This window comes from Netta rufina (genome assembly GCF_964035555.1).
Source record: "Netta rufina genome assembly, chromosome: 7".
In the NCBI taxonomy this organism is placed as follows: domain Eukaryota; kingdom Metazoa; phylum Chordata; class Aves; order Anseriformes; family Anatidae; genus Netta; species Netta rufina.
In genome coordinates this window covers 7,235,129-7,248,514 of record NC_140130.1, presented here as the reverse complement: position 1 = coordinate 7,248,514, position 13,386 = coordinate 7,235,129, and the positions used below count along the sequence as shown (strand labels likewise).

The window sequence follows — 13,386 nt, the reverse complement described above, 5'->3', positions numbered from 1 at the left end:
GGGAAAAAAAAAAGAAAAAAGAAAAAAGAAAAAAGAAGAACAAAACAAAACTTCTAAGCAAGGGATAGAACATAACTACAGGCTAGGCAGCAAGATGCATCTCTACAAACAGCCAACACACTTTCTAAGAGTGCCCAGACATACTTCCAACCTCAGCATAAGTCTCCGTGCCAGGCATCATTGCAGAGCTACCTCTGCTAAATGCAAAGCCTCCTTTCCATACCAGAAATACCAGGAGAAAGAGAAACATGCAACTCTCCTGCAGATGAAAGCCACAAACCCCAGCTACACCCAAAGTCCAGTCTGAAAGTTGCCAGAGGACAACATAGTTCAACCACAGTCTAATTCGAGGATGGAATGCAAATACCACCCCTAGCAGAAGGTGGCAACCATGGGGCACTGGGTGGTTTTCCATCAGTTCATCTCTTCAGGTGCATCCAAATGCACCAAGACGGTCAACCTTAGGATTCTGCTGGTGCTTCACAGAGTAAACAACTAACTTTACAGCATTTAGTATCAGTCCCAAACAACTGGAGAGCATCTATTCTGCTGAGGAAGGAATAATTAGAAACTAAGTCTCAAATAATTTCCTGATGCTCCTTGCAGCTAAATCATAAGCACAGCTCATTAGGCTACACATACAGAGTAAGCCAAAGGCTGGCACGCCTCTTTTACCATGTTGCAATAAAAGATTCCAAATCTTTGTTTAAAAAAAAAAAAAAATCATCACATTGAGATATAAGTAGTTCAGAAACTAACAACTTCCTAAATTAGCCATGAACACTGGCAGTTCTGAATGTGGCATATCTAACAAAGAAAAATCAAATTGACAAGAAAAACTGGCAATCTAACCTGATGTTTAGCTTCCTGGTGGTTTGGCTGCTGGTAGGAGTCAGTTCATCCCCATGGACACGCACTGTCTTTCAGCAGCCACGTTTGGAAGAAAACTTAAGAAGAAAATCATCTTCACCAAGGGAAAGCATTCTTGCTTTTCCATGAGATTTTCTCCTTCACATAGGAGAAAAAGGCAGCCTCCTTATAGGTTGAAAGGTTTTTATTAAAGTAGATTTAACTACACACATTCATTTAAGCTCAGACTGATTTTTTACTGTGCTGAACTATGAAGGCTATATGTTATACTGAAACTTCAGGGAAGGTTATTTGCTCATAGTTTGCATGGGTCTTCTGTCAGTAGATGTCAGTAAAAAAGAAAAGAAAAAGAAAGGAAAAAAATACAGAAATAAAGAAATAGGATAATTTTATGAACTTTATTCTTTAACAAAGAGCTGCTTTTAAAACTAAAGTTTTAAAACCTTTAGTTTCAGACACCTCTTGGTATAGTTAAATATGTTTCATGTTTTCTCTGTTTTGCAGTGAGTTTTATTTTAAAAAATCTCTAAGAGAAAATTTCCAGGACCTTTTCTTTGTAGTAGGAGTTACGATTTGTACCATCAGATAGGAAAGAATTGCACTGAAGTCACTTTAGAAACAATGGTTTCTAAAGTACCCAGAGGTACTGAAAAATACCTCATCACAACCCTTGCAATGCTAATTAGCTATCAGTAATCAGCGTAGAACTGATTTGTACAGCCCAATTAAGCCTGGTTACTTACAGGGGTGTCCTGTGTTTCCACCCACTGATGAAATGACTTCTGTTTTCCACACTCCTTTTTTTCCTTCTCTGCTGAAATTAAACTAGCCCCTCGTGTACCATTGTGACCCCAGCTCCCTGTGGCAGCGTTTCCATTTCTCCCACTTTCAGAATAACCCAATTCCTCCCTATCTCTTGGTCTCCCAACTGCAATAGGTTATGAGGCCCAGAAGGTACTGTCAAGGGGCAGTCCCAAAGCAATAAATGCAATTAACTGCCAAATGGCCACGCACCACAGTTATTTTACTGTAACTCTATGACTATGTCACTGCATGATGCTGGGCTAGAGTGATGCAGGAGACTGGGAAATGGCCTGGAGGAAAAAAAAAAAAAAAAAGTGATTGGCTCTAGAATTAAAGCAAGAATTGAAAAGATAACAGGCAAGTTTTAAATAGCACCTGAGATTTTTGACATAATTATTGGTCTGATGCAAACCACATCCTCAATGCTAACTTGGAACTCCTCAAGTGGTTCATGATTCCCATTAAGATGTACTTGCATGTTCTGTCAAAATATGCCTAAGTTTTAATGAATTTACTTCATAGTTACAATTCTGAATGTTAGGAATGCTAGGACGAATGCTGAACGTTAGGAACGTTGGCTGCTCTTGGCTTGGACTGGCGCATGCTTCGTTGGGTTAGAAACTAGCTGGATAGCCGGGCCCAAAGAGTCGTGGTGAATGGAGTCAAGTCCAGTTGGAGGCCAGTCACTAGTGGCGTCCCCCAGGGCTCGGTGCTGGGGCTGGTCCTCCTTAATATCTTCATGGATGATCTGGACGAGGGCATTGAGTGCACCCTCAGTAAGTTCGCAGATGACACCAAGTTAGGTGCGTGTGTCGATCTGCTTGAGGGTAGGAAAGCTCTGCAGGAGGATCTGGATAGGCTGCACCAATGGGCTGAGGTCAACTGCATGAAGTTCAACAAGGCCAAGTGCCGGGTCCTGCACCTGGGGTGCAATAACCCCAAGCAGAGCTACAGGCTGGGAGAGGAATGGTTGGAGAGCTGCCAGGCAGAGAAGGACCTGGGAGTGATGGTGGATAGTCAGCTGAATATGAGCCAGCAGTGTGCTCAGGTGGCCAAGAAGGCCAATGGCATCCTGGCTTGTATCAGAAACAGTGTGACCAGCAGGGCTAGGGAGGTGATCGTCCCCCTGCACTCAGCTCTGGTGAGGCCGCACCTCAAGTACTGTGTTCAGTTTTGGGCCCCTCGCTACAAGAAGGACATCGAGGTGCTTGAGCGGGTGCAGAGAAGGGCGACGAAGCTGGTGAGGGGCCTGGAGAACAAGTCCTACGAGGAGCGGCTGAGGGAGCTGGGCTTGTTCAGCCTGGAGAAAAGGAGGCTCAGGGGCGACCTTATCTCTCTCTATAGGTACCTCAAGGGAGGCTGTAGCGAGGTGGGGGTTGGTCTGTTCTCCCACGTGCCTGGTGACAGGACGAGGGGGAATGGGCTTGAGTTGCGCCAGGGGAGTTTTAGGTTAGATGCTAGGAAGAACTTCTTTACCGAAAGGGTTGTTAGACACTGGAACAGGCTGCCCAGGGAAGTGGTGGAGTCACCATCCCTGGAAGTCTTTAAAAGATGTTTAGATGTAGAGCTTAGGGATATGGTTTAGTGGGGACTGTTAGCGTTAGGTCAGAGGTTGGACTCGATGATCTTGACGTCTCTTCCAACCTAGAAATTCTGTGATTCTGTGTGTGTGATTCTGTGAATCAACAGGGCATGCTAATGTTGATGGTTTATTTTGCTTTGCATATATGAAAGCCAATGAATTTCTTTCCCTTCACATGAAATATTCAAAACCAAACCACCTAATTTTGCAATGGGGAAAAAAAAAAAATCCTGAACTCTCCATTTTTTTGACAGTAGAGCAAAACTGTTTCACCTTTCCATCAAAAGTCAGTTTCCACAGTTTCAAAAGTATGGGTTCCAGGACATGATGCTGATCAAGCAAGGCTTTACTCAGCAGGATTACAATCCCACTTCCTAAACGTTCAGTTTTCTTTCCTGAATACAAACAAATCAAACTGAAGAGGTTCCTCCTGCTAATAAAACCTTGAGGGCTTCTAAGGGCACATCCTGCTCTTCAACATCTATTTTTTCCCCCTCAAGTGCATTTGGAGGATTTTTTTTTTTTTTTTTTCAGGCTTTCAGCTAGAGGTCCTCTGCTCAGAGGACCACTCCTCAAGCCTCAGTCCTCCACAGGGTAGCTGAGCTCACAGATTTCGTGAGGTCCACTTTCAACTCCTAAGGACTCTGAGCATTATTACTATAGAAATAAATATTTTCTGTTTAGAAAGATACATCAGTAGCGCATTAATAAGCAATGGTCCATAATGCAGCTGGCTGGTGAAGTGCTGAATCTTGAATCAGTACAAAGAAAGCCTCATATGTGTCATTGAGTGCATGAGTTTTCATGTGGACTGATAATTATCCTACGGAACCTGATAATGAATCAGTTTGTTGCAAAACCAGCCCAGAAGCTGATTAAATCAACCTAATCTATACTTTACTGCTAATTGGCTTTCCTTCTTTGCATGATGATGGAAAAACTCTGAGCACAGAAACAGACAAAACCTTACAAAGTAAGCACATCAGGAACAGACTGAAGGGGGAAGAGGCAGAAGAAAGTATCCTTCCAGATTCATGAGATACTCTCGAGGTTGTATTTTTTTTTAAACTCAATTTAATGCCTTCACTATACTGTTGCTTACTAATGCTTATTTGCTGAAGTCTTCCTGAGACAATGACAGGAAGAATTGCTAGATTTGATTACACACACACACAAAAAGCAGAGGCAAATATAAAACAACGTAGCAAAACAAAACAGTTTTCTCAGAAACTGATATTTAACTAACAACAATAAATTCACTCATGGAGAAAAAGTAGGACAGTGACAATTAGGACAAACAGAGTAGTATTTGGACCAATTAAGCAGGAGGTTTATACCCATATCCATTCATCCACCATAGAGAGATGCTGCTTTAGTTTTTGTTATAAGGTAATATACTTGGCTTGTGGAGCTTTACTTTTTGAAAGGTTTGTGCTAGCTCATTTTAAAGTCACTATGTCACTGAAGTTGTAGTTAGCATTCTCCTGAAGGAAGTTAAGGCAAAGAATTTGCGTATGAGTTATGAGACAACTTTAGACGATGACTTTGAATGCTGTCTTATCATGAGCTTTGATGTCTTTTCTGCAAGATAAGCAACCTGCAATGATTTTTATAAGAGTCAAAACTCTTTTCCCTCTCTGGGAACTTCTGACCCAGATGCAACAAGTGAGACTTCACAGGAGCAAACTTGCAGGCTGCTCAGTTAGCGCTGGCTTTGGGCTTCAGCAGCAGCAAAGCAGTTCAGCTGTCACCGCTCACCTGCTGCCAGATGAAGCATGAAGAAAGGCTAACATGGACTAACATGCTCTCACTAAATCAGAAATTCATTTCTGCCTCCTGTGCAAAGCTGCAAGAGCACCTCACAACCACTCCACAACAACCACTGGTGTTTCTGTCACCTTAGCTGCAGCCATAGCCCTAAAGAGGCTATCATGGCAACTAATTTCAGCAGACCACTGGTGATGGCACTGCAGACAGTGACAATCTCAAAACCAGGCACCCAGCAATGACAAAGGTTCCATCCTGTGGCCAAGCTCACCTGGTTAACAAGCAGCACCCAGCTGACTTGGGTATTACCGTAACATGTTAATCTACGCACACACCCAGGGAGGACCATCAGAAAACCTCTGGCTTAGCACATAAGAGCTTTGGGACAACTCGCACAGTCTTGTGCAAATAGCAGAAATGCAAAACAGGTTTTTACAAGTGCATAAACACTAATTACATAGTGCTCCACACAGCTTGGAGCAGGCCTAATAATATTAATACTGCCACGAGTCAGACCAACTCTCAGAAGACACAATGTAAACCATGATACTGTTTCCAATGAAAAACTGTTTCTCTGGTAATGAAGAGACCCATTAATTTTGCTGTTCTCTTCCATTCCTGCCAGCCAAAGACCATAAACAAAACTGGTGCTGTATGGATTCTTTGTTGCCATGCATCAAACAGCTTTGGAGCTTCTAAAGAAAAGAAGTTTGGAAAGAAAACACTACATTTACCCCAGTAAAGTCATGGGTAGAGGCCAACTAAAGACAACTGATCTTCTAAAACTGAAAAAAAAAAAGTACTTACCAGTTACATTAAATGATTTACTTATAAATGCTTCATTTTAGGGGTCAGTTGAGTAGACATCTTGCAAAGCACAACTTATTTTCATGTTACTGCTTCTGAATAATTCATACTTTGACCCTCTTTGTTCAAGATTCATTAATATTCCTTCTCACGTTCATTGTAAAAAATATAAAAAGCAATTAAAAAATAAATGATTATGCTGGACAAAAACAACCCTTTAGCCTACCTACATAGTGGCTACCATTAAAAAAAAAAAAAAAACAAAACAAAAAAAAAAAAAACACAGCAAGCAGAATTCTCTTCTATTTACTATACTTGCCAAAGACTCAAAATGGACAGTGTAGTAAAGTCTGATCTTTTTAAAAAAGGAACTAGTGCAAATAACTCCATAAAAATCTTTCTGAGTAGTATATGGGCCACTGCTGGCTTTTGTACAAGCTCACATTGTAGGTGAAGTCTTGGATCATCATGGACTAATACAGATCATGTCTACCATGTGCAAGGCAACAATTTCACATCATGCTAAAATCTCCAACCTATTTCTGAATGAGCTCTCCTGCCCAGGCTGCTTCGCCACAGCAGAGCATCTCGTCAGTCCATGGCCAGATGCTAGCTCCTGCAGACAACTCGGGCCTCTCTGCGCCTTATCACACTCTTGCAGGACAAATGCAATACCTGTTTTATTAGCTGAGTATTTTATTTATCATCTTTATTGTCTAAATGCATTATAATTTACAAGTCAAGTAAATATTTGAAGTACCAAGGTAAAACTTTGAGTACAAACATCCTTCTTCCACTTACATTTATCCAAACAGCTGCAGCACTACAAATAGATAAACAGCAAATAGCAAGTATTTTTATCAACAGAACCCGTTTCTCATTTCATAGATCAGATTTCTCAAGGTACAGTTTGACACAAAACAGCCAGAAAGCAAATAAAAAAGCTGACACCTGAACAGATTGTACCTTGTGAAATCAAATGAATGTATTTTGGAACTTGGAAACTAATCACTAGTCAGATTTTTCCTTGCCTCCTTGGCAGGCACCACTTTGTCTTCTAGCACCCAGCATGTGGCCGACCACAGCAAGAGGAGAATGGAGACGGAGCTGAGTTCCTTCCATCTGTGAGAGCTGCAGCAGGAAAATTATCTGACCTATATTTTACCTTAAGATAACTAGATTTAATAAACAAGCAATAACCAAAACACCAGTTACTCACAATTACTTCCTCATCTGCCTCTGTACTGGGAACTCTATCAAATCTGTGCAGATAAAATGGGGTAACACTCTGCCGTTCTCTGCATAGGTTGGGTACCCTACTAACCCTGATGAGGCCACATATCAAGCTGGGGAATAACGTGTGGTTGCCCAGCTACCTTAAGATGACACAAAGCCCAAGCCACAGTGATGTGGAGTTGAAAGCAAACACATTCATTCACAAAGTCAAAATCAGTCAATGAAATTAGAAAGGTTTATCAAATACCAAGGTGTAGAAGTGAAAGGAGAAATGTAAATCAGTATAATAAGGTTAAATATGGAACGTCTACCCCCTTCCCTTTGCCACCTCATTTTCTGCTGTACAAGCTGAGTACCAAGACTCCCATCTTGCTACACCTTACAAATAAGGATGCAGCTGTGAGGAAGAGTTTCTCCAGCACAGAGGAACAACACAGAGAAACAACTACCTGTACAGGTGCACGTGCACTGTAAGGCACAATCCAGTTTGCCAAGGGGGCCAGACTGACCTGAAACTGCATCACCTCCCTGAAACTTGTTCCAGCCGTCCCTAATCAAGAAGTATGCTAATCGCACATCGTGATTACAATAAGCCTTGTCTCGCCTCCTTCAGAGTGCACTGGCAATTCAACCACATCCTGTACAGGTTACATGTACCAGAAACAACTGAAAAAGAATTTCTCCCATCACAAGGATGCACACCTCCATCACACGAAGCATCAGCTCTCCTGTAGCGAGGCAGAATTAGCACCATCTTGCATCGGAATTTGACACAGCTCTCACCTCTTCTTTTTGTGGCTCGCTGGGAATATTCCAGTGGGAAATTAATGACCTTTATCCTAACCAATGTATTAACTGACATTCTTAGCACAATCAGATACATGGGATATACACACATCATTTTTTAGTGTGTCTAGTTTGCAACCAGATATAATGACAAATAATTTTCTCAGGAACAAGTGACTATTGCCTTCTCCCCCCAGAATCTTTCTCCTGAGGTCTGTAACAATCCTGAATAGAGCAGCATGTCAAGTCCCTGCTCAAAAGTGCTTTCTTAGAATATTTCCAGAACGGAGCACGGACAGATCGGGGAAAGTGGCTTTGGAACTCTACCAAGCTTCTACCAAGATTCAGCCCCTGTAGCGAGCAAGCAGTTTGCCACTGTATCAAAGCTAGATTTTCATGATCTATTCCTATATATATTTTACCTCAGTTTTGTCCTCTTTAGCATATAGAAACTGTCATTAAAGCATGCCTGACCCTCCCAGATACAGTTCTCAATTGTGTCCGCAGAAAAAGATGACAGCTGCTTATGAAACAAATGCATGAAACTCAAAATAAAAAAGCAAGAGGACTTACAGGATCAGTCAGTTCTGGCAAGCTCGCTTGGTAGGTGAGAGGTCTACAGTCACGAGTATTATTCACCAAGACACAAGGAAGAAACATCGGTCCCAGATCGTCCCCATCGAGCACATCCACTGTGAGGGTGGTTGTACTTGTCCGTCGCTCATTAAGATTCTGGGCTCGGTCCTGGGGAGCAAATGAGTAACGTTTCACAAGACATTCTGAAATCACAGTCTACAGAAAGATTTCAAGTTAAAGGCAAGGACAAGATGTATAACCATTCCAGTCACGCAGATTCTATATAATAATTACAGAAAACTCCTCTTATGCTCTTATGCTGCCTTGTATACCTGTCTTTGTATAGGCCAACAGGATGCTTAGGGTCCAAATATTATGCAGTAGGGTACAAAAGAAGAACAATTGAAATAAATAAATAAATAAATAAATAAATAAATAAACAAACAAACAAACCTTAAGCAGTAACCTTTTCTTTTCTAATTGGCAGTGGATAGCCCCTCTACTCTAATGCCCAATCCACCTTTGTGGATCACTGTTTAATACTCATCTTAGCACCTCCCTACCCCTGCCCTTAGCCCTCCCTACAACAGCTAGAGGACAGCAAGGAGATAGATCCAAGAACTCCAAACTGGGGAAATCTGTTTCCCATGTCAAAAGCCAATTTGTCTGGAGAATGAGTTACACTGTTCATGTTTTAAAAGGCTGAAGAATAGTTCTGTCCACAGCAAAAATGGTGCAGCTAAAAAGATCTCCATGCTGCATGACATTCTTTACAATGCATCATGGTTTGTTGTGGTTTTGTGTTTGTTTTGTTTTGATTTTTATGGATTTGGGAGACAATACTGACTACTGAAAGTTCTTTGTCTACATTTCTTTCTCTCCAGATGTTAAGGAATAAAGTTATACTTTCTTGAAATGTGGGAACAACCCAGATTATTTCAATATGCTGACCAATGTACACACTAGCAATAATTTACCTTTTCTTTTTTTGTTTACAACTATAGTGAAGAAACAGCATGACTATCCAGTATTTATTTCAAAATGATATAAAGTGTTTCAATTTTAAAAGAGTAATTGTTGTGGTGGCTTTTCTTTACAAAAATAAAACCTCTTGGAAGAAATATGGGTCATCAGTTATGTCTTACCCTCCTATTCTAGGCTATCATTAACAGGAAAGACAAAAGCAATTGTTTTTAAAACAGGTATTTATGCTGTTTAATATCATCCTCTGCATATAGGAAATAGGTCATTCCTCTAAGCCATACTAAATGTATTTTTTTGTTGTTTGTTTGTTTGCAATCCACTCAGTTCTTGGAACCTCTTTACACTATTAGTCATTAAATGTGGGAATATCTGAATTTAACTTTCTTCATGGCCAATGATGAAAAACAATGCAAACAACAATGAGAAGTGGAACAATCTTCACCATCAACTCATCTGTTTGTTTTTACATCCCCCTTCTGTGTGCCTTTGAGTAACACTGGATCAAAGCACAGATACAGGATAATTAATTTCACATAATGTCTTCAGGATGCAAGAGCAATAAACACTCACTGCTAATGTAATCAGTGGAATACAAGTATGATTGCACGCAATTGAGAGAATTAAGTGCAGCATGCAATATTTTGAAAAACAGAACAAAACAGATGAGCTGGGAAGGACCTACAAAGAGCATCAAGCCCCACTGCCTGACCACTTCAGAACTAACTAGAAGTGAACGCAAATATTGAGGAGGGCACCGTCCAAAGGCCTCTTGAACACTGGCAGGTGTGGGGCACTGACCGCCTCCCCAGGAAGCCCGTACTGGAGCACTCTCATGGTACAGAAACTTCCCCTCCATCTGGTCTCACTCTCCCTGGTGCAGCTCCATAGTGACCAGGAGTAGAGCCTGGCACCTGCCTCTGTGCTTCCTTCCCCAGGGAAGCGAGGTCTTCCTCTCAGCCTCCTCTTCCCCAGATGACAGCCCAAGCAGCCTCAGCCTCTCCTCCCAGGACCTGCCTCCCAGCCCCTTACCAGCTTCTGGCCCTCCTCTGGATGCTTTCCAGGACCTGCCCATTCTCTGTATGCTGGGGAGCACAGAACTGCTCACACCACTCAAGGTGAGGCCGCACCATCACCAAACAAGAAGCCCCCCTCTTCTGACCAGCCGGCCATGTGTAACACATACCCTGAGGTGCAGGGCCCTCCTGTGAGCTGCTGCAGCCATGCACCTCCAGCCCATTCCTGGCTTCTCCACACGCCACCTGGCATTCCCTTGGCTGAGCTTTGTGCCACTGCTGGTTGCCCAGTGCCCTGACGCACCCAGACCACTCTGCAAGGCCTCCAGGGATCAGCAGCACCTCCCAGCTTAAGCTTAGCATCACTGCCAAACTTGCTGAGGAGGTGTTTTGCTTCTGCGTCCAGATCGTTGGAAAATATGTCAAACAGAACTGGCCCAAGAAGTGAGCCCTGGTAATGATAAATGAAAGGATGCATACAGCAAACTCCTAAAGAAGGCTATAAAGGTTAATTAGAACCTTTCTTTGAGAGTAGTTACTCTTCTGTGATCACTAAATAACTTCAGTGAATTCAGTTCCCTTGTAAGTATTTCTGAGAGAACAACTGTCCTAGGAAGATGCTTCAATCATGCGAGCTGCCTCATTACACAAATGTCGAAGCTATCAGCATAGCTCTCATCCCAAGCCATGCAGCACAAAGGTGGCCATTTATCGTATAAGGACACGTATTGGAAAGAGTGAGCAAAGTAACGAGAAATTGCTTTGTGGCACTGCCTCTGTGCATCACAAGCTGCACCGTCACCAGCAAGTCACCCTGTGTGAGCAATAGGTGTCCCTCCTGATGGGAGGTGTTTGCACTGCTGCACACCAGGCTCCATGTGAGCCTCCTTTCTCGTGGAAAATATCACCTCCTCAACTACCCGAGCTGCTTTCCTTGGAAAGGACGAACTCATGAAACGTACAGCTCTAACATCAAAGGAAGAAAGCTGTGAATACAGAGTGGTGATCTGTGGCATTAATCAGTGATCAAAACAAAAAGCAAAACAAGCATGAACAGTTTTGTGCCCTCCCATATTTCTGTTCAAGAGATCAGCAAGTTATGTTACTCAGGCAAAATGACTTGTTTTAACAGGTATGGGCCAGGAAATATCTTGAGTTATAGGTAAGTGCAAAAAGCATTGAGATAACCTCAGAGAGAAAATGCTGAATATGCCACAAAATATATGCCCCAAAAAAATGTATCTACCATTCTGTATCAGAAAAATGACAGTAATATAAATGAGTGAATTTGTATTACTATAAAGCTATCTTAAGGCTGCTTCAGAGCACCCTCATTTTCCCCACAAATGAATTAGTATCACAACAGTGTTAAACAGTGGAAAATTTCTCATTTCAGCTATTATCAGAATGGAAAAAAAGAAAAAAGAAAAAAAAAAGCTTTTGCGGCCCTGAAGGACACCAAAAATTTCTCTAATGACAGATATATTAGATATAGTTTAAACATCACTTTTCTTGGTATGCGTTCTTCACTGTTGGCCACTGTGCAAAAAAACCCTCTATATAACCATAAAGTATGACTTGAAAGAAAAATCGCCTCTTTATAGAAAACTGCATTTCAAACCTGAAGGATACAACTAAATTGTATCCATTAAACTCATTTGACATCAAATTAGCATGGCCAGATGTGTTAGAAAATGAACACTTAGTGACACCAGAATGCACTTTTCTGCATGGACTGTTCTTCAAATATGCTACTTGTTCCCAGCACCAAAAAGGTTGTCCTGTTACCCACCCTGAGCAAGCTTTTTTAACCACTAATAATGCCTAAGCTTTCAATGACAGAAAGTACCCAGGTACATCTTAAATAAGGTCTTCAGGAAAGAGCGCATCAGACCTGTTATTTCAGAGATAATTTCCTCTCCTAAAAACCCACCTAAATAAGATTGGTAAGTGGCCATTAAGAGATACACACTTACATTTGCTTGAACAATGACAAAATAACGAGTCTTTTCTTCATAATTTAGTCTCTCTCGTAGAACTACTGCTCCAGACAACGTGAGAGGAATATCAAAGGTCCTGTTGGAAGTCTGCAAAAGTTAAAACAGCAACACAAAACTGAACATGCTTCAAAGTTAAAGCACTTTTCAGATAGACCACAATGAGATAATCTAATGGATGGTATACAAAAATTACTTATGCTTCTTGGATTAGAGCTTTTAAATAGTCTACTGTGTTTTCTCCCCACCCATGAGAACTTCACAATAAATATTCTGTGTGTAACAGGATTTTCTCTGACTCTTTGCACATAACTTATTCCTTCCGACCATGAACAGGATAGTCAAACTATCCTGTTTCTTACTGACTTGCCATACTGCATTTACACTCTGATGTTCAGAAAACCTCTCCTGATGTGAACAGAGGAAATTTAGGTCTGCAGTTTCTGTAGTTTGACTTACCTTCTTCTATTTTTCCTCACCATTAAGAGAGCATCAGGTATCAGAGATTAAGAATTCCTTACCGTTGTACTTTTTATCCTACTCTTTATTCTGGCTTTCATGAGGGTGACAAAGTTTTAAATGTCAGCTCTACACAGTTAGGTGCCAATTCACAGTGGCAGTGATGCACATGTTCATGCACTAATAAATACAGATTTCTGGGTAGATCAGGTGAAATTCAATTTGTCCCACACATTTGCTTAAACAGATTCATGGCACCACATGACAGGAAGGTACTGCTAAGGTACACAGGCTTGTAAAGGATTCACCATGTTAAATGATCCATTTGAGGGAAGATTACAGGTAAAGACGCAGGTTTGAGAGGTGAGATCTGGTTCCAGTTCTGTCATCAAATTGATCACATTAAAATCTTTCCATGCTTTGATCTACCAATGTATAATATAACTAAGATTGAGGTATGGTGTATGGGGAACAGCTCTAGAGCAGTCCAAAACCTCTCAACAGT

General features: G+C 41.5%; 1 protein-coding gene across 4 annotated transcripts in view; it reads right to left on the bottom strand.

Moving 5' to 3' along the window:
• PCDH15 (protocadherin related 15) overlaps window positions 1–13,386 on the bottom strand; it is a gene marked incomplete at both ends in the record, with an annotated part of 362,472 nt that overhangs the window by 241,969 nt on the left and 107,117 nt on the right. For all 4 annotated transcript variants that reach the window (XM_084290012.1, XM_084290010.1, XM_084290013.1 and 1 more), the window contains 2 exons: window positions 8,426–8,596; window positions 12,402–12,512. In XM_084290012.1, coding sequence (XP_084146138.1) covers window positions 8,426–8,596; window positions 12,402–12,512 — 282 coding nt within the window. The remainder of the gene's footprint in view (window positions 1–8,425; window positions 8,597–12,401; window positions 12,513–13,386) is intronic.